The following is a 22466-nucleotide window of genomic DNA, read 5'->3' as shown; positions in this document are numbered from 1 at the left end:
CCTGTTTTCTTATTTTTTTCTTGACAGCCTTCTTCCAACTCTCTCGTCCCCTCACCACTTTTTCCTTTTTCTTTATTCCCCCCCCCCCCCCCCCCGTTCTTCACTTTCTCTGTCTTTTCCTGTTACTCGCCTTCCACTCGGTCCCCCAGTTTAATGCAATTAAGTCGTGCGTTAAAATATCGTTCTTAATTCGCCGGCGGCACCTTTTGTTTCCTCTGTGGTTTAGCGCGAGGCAGCTTGCGTCGACTCTTCATTCCTGCCACTCTTTCCCTCTGTTTCCCTCCTCTGGCCACGCTTTTCGGCTCTTTTTCTTCGCTTTCCACCTTGTTCCTCACTCCTAAGGAGGGAACACACACGGTTGGACCAAGTCGCGAGATGAAACTTCCCTTTTCACGTTTGCAATTATTTTTTCACTCACCAACCTGTTTCTTGATGTCCTTCTTATTGAGCACGATTGTGCTTTTACGTGTTTCACTTTGTGCGCATTCAATGGCGAGGGACTTTGTTCCGGACTGCTTTATCCATTTGATACGATGTACTGTCTAGAGTATGCGTAGGTTGCGAAAACTATTTTCTCTGGGGTTTCAAAGAAGTTTACTTGTCAAATATCTGTGTGTGTTCTAGGTAGCTATGAAGTTGGAGTAATTATATCGTCCGTTAGAAAAGTGACACATTTGAGAAGAGAAAAGTTTTTAAAAAGCGAAATTCGAAAAATTCGAAAATGCCACTCAATTTCTAGCGAATAGCTCGCCTTTAGAATAAATTTTTGCTGTTATCCGTGAACTGACAGTTCTTGGGATGTGTCATCTAGAAAATTGACATATGTGGAAGTTGAGTTGTATGCTCGGAACGAAGATAAAAGTAAAGAAAAGGGTATAATAACTGAAAAGCTTTCATACCTTCTGATTTCGCCAAAATATTTTTATTGTACGTTCTATACTTCTCTCCTATTTTTATAATAATATCTCGCTATATCAATTATCCTCGGACGTTCTAGATGTCCTTGTTAAGTCAAAGGATTTTTACAAATTTTTACAGGAGAGCGCAGAAGGAATGCGACGTTGCTTCTCTTTCGTTTACACCTCTTTTTCAACCTCTTGTTACGTTCATGCTTGTCCCTTTGATCCGGCTTATTCGGCCAGCGTATGTCGTGGAGCTGACCAAAAATGTAACAAAGTTTTCGCGAACGTCCTGGCACGAATGCCAGCAGAGATTTTGTGGTCTCTTTGCCGCGCGTCGAACTCTGTTCTTCCTTTGCGTGTTTGACCATCCTCGTCCTTTTGACAATTACATGTCCGGCAAGATTCTTGAATATTCATCAGGAATTCCTCGATTCGTGAAACTGCGTTTGAAGTATTCTTTACTATTCGATGTCGTATTGTAAAGGAGGTTCCCAGAAAAATTGTTATGCGGTGATTTCAGTTTTTTCTTACTTAGTTAGGAATTTTTTGAAGCGATCAACCACTAACTTCGAAACACGTTTATTTTTCCGATTCCAAAAGTTCTTTCTTCGAAAAGAAAAAATTGCAAATATTTGCCAATTTATTTATACCATAGCTTCCTTTTTCTTTTCATTCTTTCTTTATACATGAAAACGATTAGAATAAGAAATATATTTTCCATACTTAATGAAGAAATGTGTATGTGAGAATATTATATTTCCAGTTGCTTTACAAAGAGGGAAGGAATCGGAAATAGAGTAGTTTAGGGGTGGTTAGAGGGTAGATGTAATGAATCTCTGGATGTCGAAGAATGGACATTTCCACGTTACACGCGTCTGTAATATCCTCGCCCTCCCGTTGTTCCTTAATCTCTCCTCGCAGCGAAATTTAAGGCATTATACTACGGAAGAATCCCTTTGATGTCGCGCTTTACATACAATATTTACATACTATCGAGGGAAGACTTTAAACTTCTTGAAGATATTTTGGAAGCCCCGGAGTACTTTCCGCCGGGCTTGCTGCATTAAGAATTTAAGGAGGGGTAGACACGGTGGCATTTATTCATTCGGGTATTAATGAAAAGTTCTCGTGGCATTTAGTACAGAAGTAAACATCGTTGAAAACTCATAAACGGTACCAGGGAATTTATCGATAATTTAACGATTTATTCATTTATCAACCAGATACTTGTTATTCATTTAAATTAATTCTTTCGTTTTTACTGATTATGTCGTTATTTCTGATTAATTCTTTCGTAAAGAAACTTTCGTTTTTACTGATTATGATAGTTGTAATGATCATCAACGTATCACCTCGTATTTCTTTTTTCCATAAAAAGAGTAATTCAGCCGGATGAAGCGAGATTGGTTGGTCTTTCGGAAAGCAACGAATCATCTCGCCTTTTCCCGGTTCGTAATTAACTTGCCCAATTACGAACAATCAAAGCGGCGCTAGAAGCAAATAACTCGACGCGGTGACAATGCGAAGAAAAATCTCAGCCCCTGTTTCTCGTGCAACCCCTTCACGGGGGTGGTTTTCGACGCTGCCGTCCCGGCAGCCACTTTCCGATGTTTTTTCAACGCGGTAAAGTAAGCATAAAAACAAACGTCACGACTTGAGTCGAGACGAAAGTGCACGCATGCAGACTCACGTGGCAGAGTCGGAAAAACGAGCGGCAAAATGCCGGGGGAGGAAAAACCGTGGCGCGCAGATTACTTTACACGCTGTTCGTTTTCTCCGACTCAGGTAGAACTTGAAGTCGACGCGGAACAGCCAACCTATTCGAGGAAAACCAAAGCTACCTGTCACCGGTTCCAAGGACGACAATTGACGACAAAGAGCTTGAAAACTACTTCTGATGCCATCAAGTGCGCGTTCAAAGGAACGCTCGCGTGCGTTCAGCGTATTTCAACGATGCTTTTGCGTCGCCTGCTATCTTCTTCCCTTAATACCTTTATTTCAAGCCTGTAAATAATTCTCTACCTACATATACAGAATCGATGGAATTAAATTTACAAGTTTAAAAATATTATTCTCTCGAAGTAGAAGGTTTCGATACAGCATACAACTAAATTAGTCGAGATACGAGAGCCAATTTTTAATGTTTGGTGAGAAATTACGAAAAACTTTCAATTCGATAAGTTATTCATTTCTGTGGTTGACAAACTAATTGACAATAGCTTTATGTAATTAGAAAATAGCTGACTAATAATTTTAACCTCCAATATTAAGAATTATTCGAACGATAGAAATTTTAGATCTTGTTTGAATTTCGTTATAAAATGTAAGTAAATATAAAATATTTAAATATTGAATAATATGAAATACTTTAAGGGTGCAATTTTTTTTTTACTACTAAAAAGCATCGTAAAGGATCAAGCATTATTCGTCTAACTGTAAAGAGCTTCGATATTGATCTTCTTTTTTCCTTTAAACAGAATCCTCCATTTTTGCCCGAACGTAATGGCCTCAATAATTTGCTCTCTCACTGCACCGTTGATACTGTTGAGATGTGGTGTTACTTCGTTCGTACATAGCTCGGCGTCTAAACGCAGGAAAGCTCGCGCGCAGTATTCATTTTGTTTTCGCAGCCACGTATTCTCTTTTGTGATACGCGGCTTTCTGTATTACCATGAGTTCGTACGCCAGGGAACAAGGACTCGTTACGAGACAGACGGTTGTCCTTTGAGTTTTGCTCGCTTAGATTAATATTATATCAATGCTGTGTCAAAGAGAACACCTATTCCCACCCTCTTTTTCACCCTCTCTATAACGAACGAGGATCCTTTCGCACGTTCGAGGCTCGCTTGAGTGGCCGAGCAACGAGTACCTCGTGAATAATTGACGCGCGAAGCGCGGACCACGAATGCCGTTGAAAACTCTTCGGATTTACTTCGACAGAAGTCCGATTCTACCAATCGTCGAGCGTAGAATGCGAGAAACTCAATCTTGCAGCTAGGAAATTCTTTTTTAGTTTTATATACCAACTAGGAAAAATTCGAGAGATGGTGATTTACAGGAATTAGGAATTCTTTTAAATTGAAAATCTGCGAGGATAGTTTGTCGTGTAAAGAGTTTTGAGTAATGAAAACTAACATTTCTTCTTGATTCGAAGATTGTCACGCTCAAATAATGAAAATTTGTTGAATAATCGAGTTGGAAACATTGTTGCTTTTCGTCATGATCAGTAAAACAAATTTTTTCTCAGCGATTACGTCACTCCTTGTTCCAATGGCTAAGTAGAGGCTCGGCTTTTTTCTATGGCAGCCCAACAGACTGGAACATTCTCCGGAGGGTTGGAAGATCGTTTTACATCGGACTCGATATTCCAAGCTCGTCGGCTGGTTTTCCCGACGCGGAATTATCGAGGGGTGGCGCGGCGAGAATTAAGGCTTCTTGCGGCATAAAAAATCTGTGTAATCAATTATCGAACCTTTTACCCCATATTTCACGGCCAATGAGTCGCCACCCCCCTCTCCTTGAAGCCCTCCGCGTCGGCTGTGCGAGACTCTCGACCCACCCTCGACACTTTTTAGCCGCTGTGGCTGCTTCTCTTTCCTCAGGTTTTCAGCCTCTCTTTTGCCCCCCTCACCAAGGGTTCGGCCTCTTCTTCTATCCGTTTCCTGCTTCAGAGACGCCGTAGACGAGCCTTTGTTTGGGATATCAAATATTTATTTTCTTAAATAACGCAGATGCCCGGCAGAAGGCCGGATCGCGAACATTCCCCCCTTAATAAATTATCAGCGATTATTGGCCGCGTTTGCCTAGCTACCTCTGGAACCAAGCGTTTTCTTCTTTCTTTATCCTCTTCCCGGTGCCACTCTTAGGAAACCGAGCAAGTTGAGCAGAATCGATTCGGCATTCCGCTTCCTTACATTTGTTGACCAAATATTTCACGAAAAGTTTTCATTTCTTTTTTCTTTCCTTCTCCTTTTTTTCTTTTTCGATGAGCGAGGTAAAATACATTATTTACTGGGAGGGGGAAAAATTGGGGGAAATGTTTACGAATGGTACTTCTCTATGTATTCTGTTCATTTTCAACGATATAACAATGTCAAGGAAGGCTGTGTTTTAAGAAAAACAATTGAGAATAGCGAATAAGTGATCTTCCATAAATTATTTGATATTATTGAAATGAAAATAAGCTGAGGTTCTATTGTTGGAAATTGAAACGCTTTCTGTATATTGATTGGAAAATGTCACAGTATCAAAGTATCAATCGTGCCGTTTACAAGTCACAATGATCAACTCCGTAAACTAAACGGTACAGGAAACCGAGTTACATGACGTTACATGAAGTGTTCCTTTGTATTTATGTCTTTTGGTGTCTCGAGAATTAGATATTAATCGTGTACTTATATAATGAAATTAAGAAACTTGTTGGAATACAATGATATTATACACATAGACACAAATAGTCTTATACAGACACCTATGCAGGCATTTGAACAGGACACTTACACAGGTCATAGCCACTACTGTAAAAATCTTTTAAGGGACCATGGGTCACTACGTACAGTCAGTCTGAGAGTAACTGGCCAACTGTCAACAATCCACAAATTCTTTACCTGCACACTTTGTTAATTATACCATATCACTCACTTATATTTTAAATACATTTGGTTCTGTAACTCTGTTTAATAAATATCATCTAATATTATTTCAACACAAACATTGTGTCTTCCACAGATTATTTATCTTAACTTTAAGATTAAATTCTAACAAAACTGATAAAAAGATGGAACTGATCAGTTTGGCATCTGAGAGGTTCAGTTATTATCATATTTGTTGCTTCCTCGTCTGTAACTTCATCGTGTATAGTAATTTCAATAACAACCCGCACATGGAATCCATCGTACAGACATTTCTCAACGTTGTATCATACATTACCACGAAAGAGGGCTAATCAATAAGGTCACAAAAGAAGCAGCGCGCCCTGTTAGCATTTAAACAATGAGTGGAATGTTTTCCGCGTGTATAGCCACGAATTCTAATATTAATTTTTATCGAGAATCAAAGCTTATGGAAGGTGGTTCGATAGAGGGTGTACGCTCGACGTGCTGACATATTGATTAAAATGTGAGCGAAGAACGCTTTGTTTCTCTCGTGTCGGGGAAAAAATCATCGCCGTGCTAATTTGAAAATATTGAAGCCACACCGAAGCGTAATAAAGAGAGAGAAAGGGAGGAGAAGCGGGTGAACGGGCGAAAAAGCAAAGGGGGTGGCGTGGTCGATTTATGTACTCCGGCATTCTACGTACGAGGCGTTCGATGGGAAACGTCGCGTCCCCGATACCGATAGGCCTGGGCCTCCTTTGTTTTCTACTAATTAAATTGGCCCACGACCCTTTCGCCACCCCCTCTCCTCCACCCTTTAACCCTTCGCCGAAGCGACCATCGTTTGAACTTTTTCTCCTCGCCGACGATTTCGAAGGGTTTCGCCATCGGTTTCGCGAGATGGACTAATTAATTACCGTGGAAGTGGCCCGTTCATCCTGCTACCTCCTCCCTATCCTCCCCACCCCTTAAGGAGATTTAGCTCTGCGGCTTGGCAGTTGATTTACGCTATACGCGTTACACGATCCTTGTACCTGTCCCCTTGATCGAACCGTGGATTTTCACATGTGTCGTACCGGAAATCAAAGGAAGAATTTGATGGCAATTTAGTCGAGAGTTCGGTCGCGATGGGAACGTTTGCTCCGCGATTACGTGCCTATTAATTCGTTCAAGTTACCCGAGACGCGGTTTGAAGAGTTGCAATATGACTTTAATTGGCAATGATACGTATTATTGGTAACTTTATCGACAAGATTTATTTATTTTATGAAATTTCATGTGACAAATTGTTGCGAACATTTTGCTTACACAGGCTCGGTCTTATTCTACTTACGTAGTATTCGAACGCTTACAGTTCAGTACAGGTAAAGTATAGCAAGAAGGAAATTTCAGAATTATATTGATAATATCGGAAAACTATGAATACACGCATATTCGAAACGTTGAAGTAATACTAAAATGAACTTTATATAATACGTGTAATAAGTTGAAAAAATTACTCGATAAATCTCGATGTAACTGCTCTTAAGCGATTTTAAGTAATTTCTTCTATGAAACTAACTTTGCGAAACTAACTCGACGTTTATTTCAAATTCTTATAATCATACTGACTGTTTTAGTGATTGTTTTTTTGATAATGGACAATCGTACAATTTTTCAAATCTTTCTGCACGAAGAATTATAACATCTTTTATAATTTATATTTCCTTTATGATCTGTAATCCTATTATCCTTTATAATTTTTGCTTAAATACGATTATCATTCTCAAGCTACGACTATGTTAGCTAACTACAATTGCAACTACAACTACTAGTCTGCAACTATGCAGATGCTAAAGTAACATTTGAAACATTGTTGATCGAATGATTTTACGTGCCGTATTTCATTTGATAAAAATTTCTCAACGCTACGTGGCAGAAAATAGATTGCAAGCTATGAATAGAACATGAGGAATTGAAGGAACGAGGAATAAACTGCTACGGCCTTCGTGCAAGCCGACAAACGGTCCAATATTGTTTAGACAGCTACACTGAAGTAACTACAGTGAAGTGGAGAACAGAGAGACGAAAATTGATTCGATCGTCGTGATCGTATATGGTCTATAAATAGTGGCACCGATGATGGAAGGCTTTAAACGAGATGATATGGCCTGTGATCGACCCAATCAATGCATCCACTAAATCATCGTCTAAACTGACGGCTGCGACACAGCTAGTTAATATCATACTGGTGGTGGGCGACCGGAAGGGGCCACTCATCCAACGATTGTCGATGCGTGGCATCTTTATAGGATCACGAATTGTGACGCACTGCTTTTCGTTTCCGCGTATCATCAGATCAGGCTATTAAAATCTTACGTTTTTCTTCGATCGATCAAAAGAACAGAAATTTAGAAATTTATTTTTGTTTGGAATATTTAAATTTATGTTCGCGATGAGACCGTGGCAATTTCAAAGAAATTGAATATTCATTTTTAATGGACGTCCAAGTACAATGATCTTTTTATAGTCGAGTGATTATTTATTATTTAACATCGAAAGGAAATGCGATAAAGCGAAACGAGAAGGGTGCTACGCATGACTGAAACGAACGTCACGCTAAGTGGGTGCTTCGATACAAAAAAGAAGGTGCAATTGGTGTCACGTTTCCTGTACCTATAGTCATGTTGAATACAGGAATAAGTATTCAATCTTCTAAATTAACAGGTGTCAAAATGAGATTTCTGTATATCATTTATAAAGTTATATGATTATTGTCAGAACTAGAGATTCTTCCCTTTCATCAAGATTTTATAACTTTCTAAAACTTTGTAAATTTCTGTCTTTTGATGTTTCTTTCCTAATATATTTTATATTTAGAATTGTTATAATGATTAACTGATTATATACATATGCATGTTATAATATAAGTGATTATTCAACAACATATTCTACATAATAGCGTAAAGTGCATAGTAGCACGAAGCATCCAAACAAAGTATTCATAATTTCACAAAATATGCCTATAGAATATTTTCTGAACGTTACCAAAATCTGCGATATCTGTATCACAAAATTTCTCACGTAATTTCAATACAAAAATCGCGATACACAGTTAGCTAACACAAATCAAACACTATTTAACCTCGAAGAAGTACGACTTAGGAGAAGCCGGGCGAATGGTAAATAGAAAGAAACTGTCTCACTCTTGACTGAAGATGAGCAATCGTAAAATGCGGAACAGGCGGCCGAAGGGCGCCTAAAAGGATCCCGAGCAGCGATAGGGGCGGAGATGGCTTAATGCCACAGTGTCGAGCAATCGGGTATCGACTTTTCCATTAGCCACAAAAGTTGTGGTCACCGCAACGACGAAATTGGCCGTACCAAAAGGGACGTTTGCGCCAAGGTGACGTCGTCGTTGGCCAGCGTCGCAAGAGGAAACGCTCGAACGACGAGGGTGGACACACCGGTCGGCGAAGACATCGCATCGACGGACAACGAAGGGTGACATTAATTCTCATAACATTTTACGAGGCGGTATCTGACCTGTGTGAAGTCTTCCGACGGCCAGAAGCACGGTTTAGGAGTCATAACTTCCAATCACCTTAAGACATGCAGTCGCGGCCAATTCACACAGCCTCCGGATAACCGCTCTTTGTTCAACATTTAGGAGATTGGTACAACCTCTCTTGTTATCTTTTTCCGGTTTACAATTCTCTCGAATAGCGACTAATTTCTTAATGTTTTGGTTACTTCTGAGTTGCAGTAATTTATTATCGCGCCGGGCTTTTAATTGATGAGTTAATATTTTTAAATTGAACATATCAGAAGAGTTAGCTATTCTAAAGTATATAGCAAGCAATAGAGATATATCTGTAATTATATTTTCGTATTTCCTGTCTTTTGTGCGGGAGCAATTTTAAAATTCAATCTATCGTTAACCAATTCCTCGTCAAAATTATCCACTTGATTTTGAAATCCTCTTTGTCAATCCTCTTGAACATTTAGAAGATATTAAGTATGCGTAATAATGTGAGAATCTTTTGTGTTAATTAATATTTAATATTTTCCAGAAATCGAGAAATCTTTTGTGTTTTCCATACGCGTGACGACGAACGTTCTCCTAATTGAATATAATAAATATAGCATGTGTCGTACAACGAATGGAATGTCTAAAATAAAAACATTTTGGCAAATTAAGTTACGTATGTATATCGGGAACCGTTGACGCGGAATCACACAAATCCCGAGTCTAGACAGGTAATAATGGGCGGACTCGGAGTCCGGTGCAACACAGAGTGAATTTCCGTGGCGAATGATATTCCATTTCTATCGTCTCTAAACGTGAAATTCCCTCGACGCCGGCGGCACCGTCGTTTAACCACGCGCGCCTCGGCGAAATATCGACCTCATTATCGGGACGTATCACCGGCAATGAAACGTAAGTCGCCAAACGCGCAACGGATCCCGATGAAAAGACAGCCCACGGTAGACTGGGTGTTCATTACGGTCGGGCCGCTATAGGAATCCATTAATGCGTGAGACGTTGCTGGCGATGAAACCGAGCATAATGCGGCGGCACCTCGTATCTGCGAACGGCCACGAGAAGAACGTTGGAGAGGGTAGAGGAGGAACGAGGGTTCGGTGGAACGTGCCTCGTTAAGGGAAACACAGGACACAGGGTGTAAGGGTGGCCCGAGGCAGGGGGTGTTCGTCGTCGTTAAACCGTACCAGGAATATCGCCGTTCAATTTCGTTCCTCGTGCTACAAAAAAAGAAGAGAAAATAAAAAGAGTGCAGAAAGAGAGAGAGAGAGAGAAGGAAACGCTCCCATGCCGCTTGCCGTATCGGCCAACCGAGGTTCTTTTTGATCTCGCTAAAGAATTCATTAAGTTTTGCGGCCGCGGTTAGGTATTAATACGCGGGGGGTGGAAAATGTGCGGCGCGTTTTATGCTCGCCCAAGCACGAGCCTCCTGCTAGCTGCTGGAGAGGTAGGTGGATCTCTTTTCTCCGCCACCATCTCCCTTTGTCTGCCGGATTCTCCTTTGTCCTCCTGTTGCACGATTGTCTATCGATGGCTCTTTGATATTTCCAGGTTTGCCACTTCACGCGGCGCGCCCATTTTTGCTCGCACCCTCTTCGCGTTACTCCCTTCTATCTATTTCTTCCTTTCTGATATATTCGCCAATAAATACAGACACGTACATGGACATACTCGTTCATTCGCACTTTATATTGATGTCTCAAATCTAATAATTGTTAAATAGTTTCAACATGGTAAATACGTATTTTCTGTTTACAAGAATGTATCATATTCTTGTTTTCATATTGTTGTTGACTCTAAGAAAGTTTTTAGAAATTTGATTAGCCATTACCCCTTTCGAATGACCATCTCAATTTTCTTTGTTATTAGTCGTCGTCACAACGAATCTTGCAAATATACGCCAGGGACAGGGTCAAAGTACGGAACGCGAAACAGGAGGATCTTCTTAAAAAGTTGATATACTGAGTTTTTCTTGGCGGTGATGGGCCAGGATGAAGGTGCCCGGAAAATGCTGGCCGGACGATAGAGATCGGATAGAGGGTGGGGAAGTTTAGGTTGCTTCACGCTGTTGGAGTGCATTTGGCCATCAAATAACATCGGCAGCGCCTATAACCGGCTTACGTCCCGACATAAAGTCGGCTTGGGCTTCTCTTACTTCCACGGTCTTTCCTCGCCATCTCGAACCACTAACTCGTGATCAGACCGCCCCGACCACCCGCCGAACTACCCGCCGTATCAGGAGTTGCGGTTCTTGGAGGGCTTAAGCTCGCGATATCAGTTGATTGGGTCTAGAAAGTATCGTCGGAAAAGAGGATTCGTTTCCTGCCGTCGTTGCTCTCACGATTGCTCCGCTTTCTTTCACACGGGGAGTGTGTTCGCGCGTGAGATTGCTTTTTAAAGAATTGCTAACGAGAATCTATCTCTAAATACCTAGGAATTATGTCTCCCATTGTGGCTTAATGGTAATTGATAGTCGATGATAAAATTACATTTTTAAGCAGTAGCAGCTTTAACCAAGTTCTTATTAAGCTCTGTCTTCTATTTGTATAATGCGTAATTTTCTAATTATCCGATACTTGTGCACGATACAATGGTATTTGGATTTCAACACGTATGCATAACTATCTAACTTATTTCAATCTTAAAATAATTTTAGAAACGATGCATCTGAAAAAATATGTAGTATCCTTCTAATTTAATGTTGACCTCTAGGATCATATGTTTTAACTATAATAAATATTAAAATCACGTAACTTTCGACTCTTACTACTGTATAAATAATAATTGTTGTCGTCTCCCTTAAAATCCCATGTGTATACGTAATCGTTGATTCATTTCACTACATAGTCGGTTCCGCATCAGTTATAGAACATTTTCCGTTGATAAAAATGCGATTGACCGGAAGATGTCCACAGCCTTAGTTAATCTACCAGTTCGGACAACCTGGTTCTGCCTCTCTATCCGTTTGGTAGTTTGGCTTTCCTGATGTTTCCAATTAAACTTTTCGCGCTGTTCGACTAGCGATACTTTTCCGGATTATCGGAGCTACGTTTCAACTTGCGGTTACTATGTGGTTGGTGGGTGGATTCGGCGTGGGTTCGAGGAAGGGACCAATAACTTGCCAATATCGGCATTACTGGCGTACTGAGCGCAATATAAACGTTTATGACCCAATGTGTGTCCATCTGAACCCCTGTCCATTGCTATACCCTGTTCAATCCACTGTTTTTCCAACAGTGGCTCTCAAGTTTTCATTGTGCCCTACTGTTTTATAATAAAATCTATAGGTTCAATATTTTTCAACTAAAATGTTTTTTACCAAACAAATATTCCAAAATATTCTGAATGAAAAATTCTGTAGCAGAAAATTTGCTTTATTAAGATTATATCCGATATATTAATCTCTCTTGCATAGTGTCTTCTTTCATCTATATATCCTCTATATTTCGATTTCATATTATCTTCATCTCTTTCAATATCCTACCGTCATATGTTTTATCTTTGAATTTCTGGTTTAATGAAATTTGCAGTAATTTTTCCCTCCCTGAATATTCAGCAATGAACGTTTAAAAATATTATTATACAGATACATATTATACATATTATACAGATTAGTTGTAAACGATACTCGCACTCACTGACACCATATCGCATTTCCTTAAAATACATGTAAATTTGTTTTCTCGTAGCATCGTGGACATGAGAGCTACTGGTTGGAGAATGTCGAAAAGACAGAGAAGGAAAGAAGGGCGAACATCGGTAGCCAATGTGGCTGCAATACAAACCGCCTCTGACCCGTTCCTTCAACATCCCCCGTAGTTGTCGACGATACGTAGCTTTCTATCCGTTGCCCTTTCGCGACGGCTGTGTGTTGGGGGCGCGTGCTTGTGCCCAGGACACTTAATGTTTCTCTATCTATAGTGGTCAGGGCGAGACAGTCTGGTATATTGTTATATACGACATTGTGCGAAGGGCTGCGGGGTAAGGAAAGAAGGAAGAGTGGAGCCACGAGAGATATCACCAGCCACCAATTACCAGGACCGACCAAGAGTTATTGAAAAGATCTCCCCATAGGAGAAACCCCGTGGAATTGCGCTTTCCTAGCAGCTAATGAACACTGATTATAGTTCAACGAACGCTTGTCGATGATTTATTGCGCGTTTGCGATACACGATAATGCTGCCTATTATTATAAGATTAAGATTATAATTGTAATTCGACGTATATTATAGCAGACATAGAATGGTATTACATGATGTGATAATTATCATAATTTTTGAAAAACACCGTGCAATTTAACAGATTCTATTTACCATAGTTTATATCTATTAAAATTCATTTGTTGAGACGATTTAGCGTTTTAGTTTTCTATTATTTCTTTCATTATCTTCACTAGATTAGGTTTCATTGTATCCAAAATCCGGTAGTTAACTGCGCGTTTCTAATAAATTACAGTAACGGAATTAGAAATTAACAAAATTAATTGATCACATAACGTTAATATAGAGAGTATACCCAATTCTCGATGTAAAGGATAATTTGCAAGGGAATTTGTTATTATAAATAAACAGACCAGAATCCGGAAATCTTTTTTTCACGATTGATCAAGAATTATATACTTCGGCATTAAAGTATCAGCGGAAGCATTTTGCAGTAAATTCTTCGGCGGCCGTATTTTTAAAGTAACGAGCGAATCAGTCACAAGTCGGACGAATATCACGGCGGTTCGATAAGCTCACGGCTACGGAGCGAGCATTAATTATTCCCTTTAGATTGCGCCTGGTGCGATCCGTAAAATTTCCACCCCAGCGCGGAGCGTCGCCATCAATTTCGCCGCTTTTGCTGCGCAATAAGGTTCTCTCCTACCCGTATTCTCCTGTTGGAGAATCTACGAAAAGGACTTCTTCGTCTCATCGAATGGTAATGCCTGCTTTTACGATCATCATATTTATAAATGTAAGCCCGGATGTGGATCCCTCGTGCTCGACCCCGATGAAAGCAGCCTGTTAATTGGGAATACTGATGGCAGCGGGGAAACCGTATTCGGATCGATGCCGCTCCGATGCCTTCGTTTCCTTCCCTCTTTTCGTCTATCCTCGTGCCTTGGTTTCATCTTCTCTTCGGCCACCCACGCAAGATCATGGCGCCGGATAAGACCCGTGGGACGCTGTCAAAGGGAGCTTATATTTATGAGACTTTCGGCAAACAAATGGATAAATCTAATATCTCGAAGCTCCTTGAGAACGACCAACGTCTTCCCGCGGATTGAGATTCCTAACGCTGGGTTGAGATCGAGCTGCGAGAATTAAGACTTCTTCTTCAATGGACAAGAGATCAATGAGATTGAGAGTTAGATATTCTTATTGGTTTAGTACACTCCATATAAGGACGTAATGTCATGGATTAATGGTGGCTACTAAGTACGTTGGAATGGAAAATATTATACGTTTTACGTTTAGAATTTCTTTAGATCTTTGAACATTTTGAAAATTAAGAGATGTTAGAGTAGCTCACTATTATACACCAAACTTATGACGTTAAGAAGATGCCATACATTTTATGGTAGAAATGAAACAGGACAAAAAGTGGATATAAAGATCATATCATCAAAAATGAAGAAGAAAGTAGAAGATAATGACATCAAAAATGGTGCTCTAACTGTTTTAATCAATGTAAGCACGTGGTCAATGCTATACACTACGTATACCTAACAAGTCCCTGTGTATTATCAATTGCGTAAGAATGAAAGTACGATTCCTGTGTCAATTTGTTTGTCGAGATTTCACGTATCGCAAACAGTAAGCGAAGAAACGTCGAAGAGTAATATTCGAAGGGGAGGACTTGGAATCACGGACGCTGCCTGCCGTTTCGTTCACCAACGCCATTAAAGACGCTATAAAAGAAGTGGCCTGGCGGCGGCGAACGAGTCCCGATGGCGAGAGAGTGCTAGGCGAAATTTGTCAGTATTAAATAAATAACCCATAAAGGTGGAACATCAATCCACCGTAGAAACATTAACGCCCGATATAAGGGGGCGATGTAACGGCTGTTATTTTTCATACACAAACAACGTCTTATACTGTGCATGAACGTAACATAGGTAAGGAATCATCGTTTCTTCCCCTGTCGATACATTTTTCGTTTTCTTTGATGTTTTTACGACTTATACCATAGATCGTATCGTAATTCACGAGATAAAACACGATGTATCTATTAGGATAGAAGTGTTTAAAGATGCTTCGAAATACTTTGAGAATTAACACACTCTTCCTTTCTTTTTTTTTTTTGTTACTATATTACAATTGTTTAACATATGTAGGTATATAATATACAGTGTCGTGTTACAGTTATGTGAAATACAACGATATTTAGTAACACGAGTGAGTTGATACGAAAAGAAGTTCATGACGAGGTAAAGCTATATCTAAGTTGCGGATATTTATGTAAATTCCTATTTTTATAAATATAATTGAAAAATGAAGCTGTATACTAAATGTATTAATAGATACTACTTTATATACTCTTACTTGTTACATATTATGTACATTCTGTGCATTTTTGTCTTTGTATTATATGCATACAAAATGCATAAAATTGATAAAGAAGAAAACTAGAACCTGAGGAAACTCCAGTATACGATGCATTAATTTTTCTTTCTATAGCGAAACAGTTTAGCCACTCAGTGAATAACTCGGACATCGAAAACTTGCGCACCTTGGAATTCAACTTGTTGCTCGTCGGCCGGCATTCGAATTCTGGGAAGCCCGATTCCTCGCCTGCTGGAATAACACCTCGACCCTTTGCCGAGAAAACTGCAAAGCGGCGTCTTCTTGTAGCGAAAGTTCGGGCGGCGTGGCGCGTCGAAAGTTCGAACGGTCCAAAAGAAAAGACCACCAATGGCGGCGAGCTTTAGCGGGGAACCGCGAGCGTCCGGAATGCCATGGCCAGTCGAGACAGGGAAGAGGGAAAGAGTCAGCGTGTGCGATGAGGCGATATACACCGAGAGGGTTCAGCGGCGAAAACGAAAAGAGAAACGCGAGGTTCGGTACGCGTGCAGAAGAGAGGCCGGTCAGACGGTCGTGTCGATACAAGGAGTCGATTGTGGGTTGAAAGACACCGCCGCGACGCACAATAAGGCCTCTTCGAAGACGTCTCATAGAGCACAGTGGCCGACTTGTGCTTGCGATACGATTCCGATGCCGAGATTACGCCGGATTTCGCGGATCGCGCGCGGTCCATCTCGAATCCTCCGCCGACTCGGCCTATTAGCTCACTGTTTGATTGGCTGCGGTTAATGAGCCGAGCGACACGCGTATAAATTGCCTCTTATTGCCGACTTTGAAGATATTTCGAGGCACGCGGTCGCGTCTCTGATTTTCAAATGACGCGCTCGTACGTCAATTACGAACATTTTTGGAATAATTGCGGGGCAAACCAGTCTCGATGAAAATTTTCTTGCAGTTGATGCGGAGTGGAGATAAAGTTTGGAAGGGTTTGATGCTGTTGAAAATGACAACGTGAGTTCGCGTTCGCCTTCCAGGTGCAGATGCGCTAATTACAGTAAATAGTAACTAGAAGATAGTTCTAGATATAATCGATAGATTCAATCGATAGGTTTAAGATCTTCTTTTGTTTTTATCCCTAGTTCATGTAAGAAAGTGCAATAAAGGTTTTTCGGCTCAGAACGGTGTGATAGATTTATCCTAAGAATAAAATAATAGCTATTGTGATCCTACCTCTAAAAACGGAAATAACAACAGATGCTCTGCACGTTTGTTATTTTGTAATGCTAGGTAGGTCGATCTGGTAGAGGCAATGTGGAATTTATGATTGCTGATAAGTTGGCGAATAAGAAATATTTCTTCGAAGATGAAGATTTATGTGGTCGATGTGAGTTGAAGGTTGGATTTGAACAAGAGCGTCGTGAAAGCTACTAGAGAAATCTTAGCCCTGCTAGAGGAAGTTGAAAACATTCTCTGTTCGATTTGAACAATGTTTTAATTCATAAATTATTTGATTTGTTAGCGCGATACGTCGGTATCGCCAGAAATTGCAGATGTTCCGCGCGAATAAAAAAAGACGATTTACAATGTGAAATTATCTTAAAACTACATTCACGCGTATTAATTCGGTAACAGTGACACGTTGTGTAACCTAGCAGAACTGAGAAAATTTCTCCAAAATGGATCGAAGAGTTATGAAGCTTCTTGAATCAACGATCGCCGGACGTGTAAAGATCATCGTAAATTGAAATTTCTGAAACAGAATCGCAAGCCCTGTACTGAGACGAGTTCACTACATAGTGAAGCGTACTGTGTATGTTCGCATTCTCTTAAATTGTAACATATATCCCAGTTTCTTTGTTCAAGATTTCCTGAGTTTCGTAGAACATGTTCGCTTCAGATTCGAATCCCACCAAGCCTTCAGAAAATAACGAAAATACAATATCCCGTTATACATCGGCAACTTGTTTATCTACGAACAACGTGTACCTTAGAATAAAACCGAACTCCGCAAAAACCAACAAAGAAATCTACACAGTGGTCGGTTTAAAGACGCTTCACGTAAAGAAAGGCGAGAACGTAGATAGGAAGTACTCTTTTACAAGAATTTTCGATTCAGAGTCCACTCAAGCTGATTTATTTTGTCAAAGCGTACGGTGGCAAGTGATTTGCTTTCTTCTCGGCGAGAGTTCAACGATTCTAACCTATGGAGCTTCTAACTCTGGGAAAACGTATACATTGTACGGATCAACGGATTCACCTGGTGTAATCCCTCGCGCCATCGAATTTTTATTTTCCACGATTAACTGCACCTTGGCTCCTTGGTATAAAATCAGCGACGACAATAGAATTGTCTGTTTAAACGAGCACGAACGAAATTCTGAAATACACAACAAAACGAATTTAATAAACCCGAATGTAATCGCGAAGGAAGAATACACGCAGGCTCGATTGTCTTTGAATAATTCGAACCCTCGAATTCCTGAATCGGAGGAACAAGATCTTTGGAGTGACGAATGCATGTCCTCTGTATGGATGTCCGTTGCAGAAATCTACAATGATAACGTGTACGATCTTCTAGCCATCGACGATCAGGAAAGACGACCACTAAAAGTGACAACTCGAAGGGATTGTTCTACTTACGTGAATGGTTTAAAATTTATCCACATCACCACAGCATTGGAAGCTTGTCAGCTATTAATCTTCGTTCGATCTAGGATGGCTGTAATCTCGACAGCACCAAATATCACGAACTCGCAGTCTCATACTATTTTGACATTAAAATTGCTGAAGTATAAGAAGGAGAACGTACCGGAAGAAGTTCGAGTTAGTACATTAACATTTTGTGACGTGGCTGGTTCCAGAAAGTTTAAAAAAGGAGAAGGAAGAGGCAGCGGATCAACAGAATCGAGGAATATAAATAATAGCTTGCTGGTGCTTGGAAGATGTCTTAAATCTCTACGTGACAGTCATCCGGGCGGTGACAATGTAACTGGCCCTTTTAGAGAGTCGAAGTTGACCAGGATTCTTCAGAAGATTTTGACTGGTCGAGAGAAGGTCAGTTTCATTATTAATATCGATATTGGAATTGATTCTTTTCCGGAAACTTTGAGTGCTCTGAATTTCTCAGCAATGGCAAAGAAATTAGGTAGCGAACCAGGGATATTGAAACGAAGCACGTTCTCTGTGACGACGATGACGTCAAGGAGTCCAAAATCATCCACGTGGGTTTTTGCCGCGCATAGTCCGAGAAAGGTCATCACTGTGGATTTCGAAGAATACGAAACCCTCAAGCAACAGAATAAGAAGTTGATGGAAATACTGAATGCCATGAAAGCCACTAGTAACAAGAAACAGATCATCTCGATGGAAGTTTCGAAAGAGACGCGGTCGGAAAATTCGTTTTTCGATTACAGAGAGTTGCAAGAGAAACACGCGGAACTGATGAAGCGTCTGGAAGCTTTAAAACGCGAGAACTTAAATCGAGAATTTGAGATAAGGCAGGAATTGATAGATTACTATTCCACGGCTATCAAACAGCTAGAGTCAACTTGGAAGAAACGCACGCAGGATATCGAGGACGAGAGACGACACTTGTTAAAGTGGTCTGTGGATCAAGTAGAAACGTTTTTTAAAGAACGTATCGATAGTATAATGTGTAATAAAAAGAGAAAGAGGGACGACGACAACAACTCTAACGAAATTCAACCGACCTATGTGGAACTTGAAGTTGAAAATGCCATGATCACGTCGGAAATGGTCGATTTAAGAGAAATGGTGCGCAGTCTGAGGACCGAAAACGAGTTATTGAATAAAGATAGAAATAAATATAAGTTCCAATTTTCGTTAATTGATGGAAGACTCAAATATGTGTATGAATTAGCTGAAATGAATTTTCCTGAATTATCTTTCAAGGCGCAAAATAACGCGTGCGACCCCAGTCGGCTTATGGACGAATTGAAACGTATGTTTGACGAAATGGCGGACAACATCTCGTATTTGAAACATGATTTGAATTTAGTCAATAATCGTGCGAAAATTATGGCGAATTCGATGGAAACCGAGGAAATGCTATGGAATACGAAAATTACGTTGGGGGAGACGTTGAATAAAGTGAAAGACCTTGAAAGTGAAAGACGAGAAAAGACGAATCTCATTCACAATTTGCAACTTCAATTGCGGTTGCTGAGAAAAGACTTAACCGACACTCGAGAATGTGAGATCGAGTATGATGCGAAATGTGCTGGAAAGGAAGATGTCCGTAGCTTGAACCGAAAATATCATTCACTCAGCAACGAAGATTTCTTCTGTAGCGATAACAGCGATAATACCGAGTTAATAACGCAAGCTCACGTGGATATAAAAGCGGAACGATATCTTAATGACGACACCAAGAATTCACTGAAGAACGTTTCCTTAAATACTGTAGACTCAGACTTGGATCGACGCACTTTCAGATCCAGCGACAGTGGCAATGTGAAAGAAGATTCTGGTATCGATTTCAGTTGTAGAAGCCAGAGTATTAATGATAGTTCCACTATGGAAGAAACGAAAGAAAATTACACGCGAACGACTTCCATGTTCCACCATTACAATGATGGGTGCGAACAAACCAAACAATTGAAGACTAATCATACGAATGTGGAACATTATACCGAGCAAGAACGAGAAATGTCATTGGACAGAGAATTATTACGCGATGTGAGTGACTTGAAGTCGGCAATAGACACTTTGAGAAGAATCGCAGATTTCAATAAGCTGGAGGTCGCGGAGTACAGAAGCAAATTGCTATGTTGCGAAGAAAAAGCGAAGGAACTGAAAGAAGAGAATGAAAAATTGATAAAAATAGTGGAAATAGATTCGCAGAAGTACAACGAGCGGATCAACGAGTTGACTCAGGAGCTTCTGGTTAAGGAAGAGGACGATAATCGCAGTCTGAAGCAACTTGAGACTTGTTTGAAGAAGTGTGCCTCTCTCGAGGATCAATTGTCCATGCTTCATCTCGTTTACGAGCAAACGCTGAAATCGTTCGCGAATAAGAATCCACAAATCGAAAAATCTGGAAAGGAACTGTCGGCGAAGAGTTTGGAGACGAGCGACAAAGTAGCAGAAACGCGGAGCGATCTGTTCAGGGTGCAGCAGCTGCAGGAGAAGGTTAACGGACTCGAAACTGTTCTCGAAAAGTGCCAGGAGGAGAGAAACAATTATCGCGAGCGATTGCAGGAACATTTAGAGACGCAGTCGATGCTGGAAATGAAATTGAAGTGGCTGTCGACGGAAATTCGGAGCAGAGATGATGAGCTGATCTCGTTGAAGACGGAATTCAGCAACATGGCGCGACAGAACGAATCTAACGATAAAAGAATGAAACATTTGAGCGAAGAGATCGTTCGATCGAACGACAACGTGCGTTGTATGAAAGGAAAATTAACATATTTCGAAGAGACACGGAAGAATCTTGAAGAAAGATTGGAGAACGAAATAATTGATCCTCGTTCGAGTTTGACGAATATTATTCAGAAGATCTACGAGGAGAATAAAGACAGAGAAGAGAAATTTTATAAGTTAAAGTTACAAGTGCGTGAGAACGAGATAGAGATGGATTTGCTTAAGAAGCATAGGAATGATAATATAAAGAAGTACGAATGTATGGTACAGTATTTAAGAATAGAGGTTGAGAAGAAGAAGGAACAGCTGACTAAATTGCAGAAATTAATTTTTACGAATTTCACTTTGAGATATCGCAAATTGTGTAATAAACGACGAAGCAAATCGATGGTTTTTCAATTGCAGAAGCTAACTATTTGTAGTAAGCAAGATTTGAAAGTGTCGTCTGTTGATAGAATAACTAATGACGAAGAATTATCTCCGTCAATTTATGAATGCTCGATTGATAATTCGCGTGATGTTCATTTCCCAAATTCACAATTATCAGCCAGAAATGAAGAATTCGATACTAAAAGTGCGTATGGAACAGAAGAGTCTTGTCCAGTACGTTGTTCTTAATCTACTTATAAGTAAAGGATAAAGAGAAAGTAGGAAATATCAATTTTTCTGATTTTACGCTGCTTTTTCTCGATACTAATAAGATTATAGAACCGCTCATATTTTTCTGACGCTTAATCGTCCCTTTTAGAATCGGATATCTCTTTAAATTTATCCTCTTCTATATTTCTAAATATTCCAAATATTTTCTCGCCTTACGTTTTGAAAAAATTGCTTTATTACCGGCATTTATAAATTTAATATATCGTAACCAACAGATAGAATTTCAATTTTGTGTAAAGAGGCCTAACCTGTTGTTAGTCTAAAGCATTACAAATTTATTTTCGTTCTTCGCTTTCTGTTGTTCTCTTTCAATTTTAATTTCAAATATGTCTAATTAGTTAATATTTTAATAAGTGCATTAACCGTTCTGACATAATGATATTAAAAGTACATTAACCGTAACTTCCTATCTTATACTCTACAGTTTTAAACGCTTCAGACAGAGAGCAGTTTGGGGTTGAACGACTCGAACGTAGACGCACGTCAGATCCAGAGCGATGCCTCCGACTGTTCTGAAGTGCACTGCGGTTGCGGTATTGGTTTTAAAAATGCTGGAAGGCAGGGAAGAATGTCAGGTTGGATGAAAGTTCGAAGAAGCATCGCGAATACCTGTCTCCTGCGTCAACCCTGCGGTGAATACACCAGTGTTCACAACGATGCTTTCAAAGACTGACGTTGTAAAGCATAATACATAATTAGAAGATCATTTTCCGGGCAATTGAAGTGTCTGTAAATACTCGCAACATATCTGTTATTCCCTACAATTTTGCACCATTTTTACCACAGTTCTTGTTACTACATACAGTTCGTTTGGATACTTTGTTTTCTAGTTTCCTCCTACTTAGCGTGTTTCGATATGATATTGCTGTACGCATCACGTATCGTAGTTATCGCT

At 40.1% G+C, this 22466-nt stretch overlaps 1 protein-coding gene across 1 annotated transcript; it reads left to right on the top strand.

Moving 5' to 3' along the window:
* The first annotated feature begins 14551 nt into the window (after positions 1 to 14551).
* Positions 14552 to 22244, top strand: LOC126865800 (kinesin-like protein KIF20B). The gene is made up of 4 exons (XM_050618697.1): positions 14552 to 14692; positions 16814 to 16910; positions 17424 to 21514; positions 22011 to 22244. The coding sequence occupies exons 1-4, from the start codon at positions 14552 to 14554 to the stop codon at positions 22242 to 22244; spliced, it is 4563 nt and encodes a 1520-aa protein (XP_050474654.1).
* The last annotated feature ends 222 nt before the right edge of the window (positions 22245 to 22466 follow it).

Source organism: Bombus huntii, chromosome 5, assembly GCF_024542735.1.
Source record: "Bombus huntii isolate Logan2020A chromosome 5, iyBomHunt1.1, whole genome shotgun sequence".
NCBI classification, from domain to species: Eukaryota; Metazoa; Arthropoda; class Insecta; order Hymenoptera; family Apidae; genus Bombus; species Bombus huntii.
This window is presented reverse-complemented; position numbering and strand designations above follow the sequence as displayed.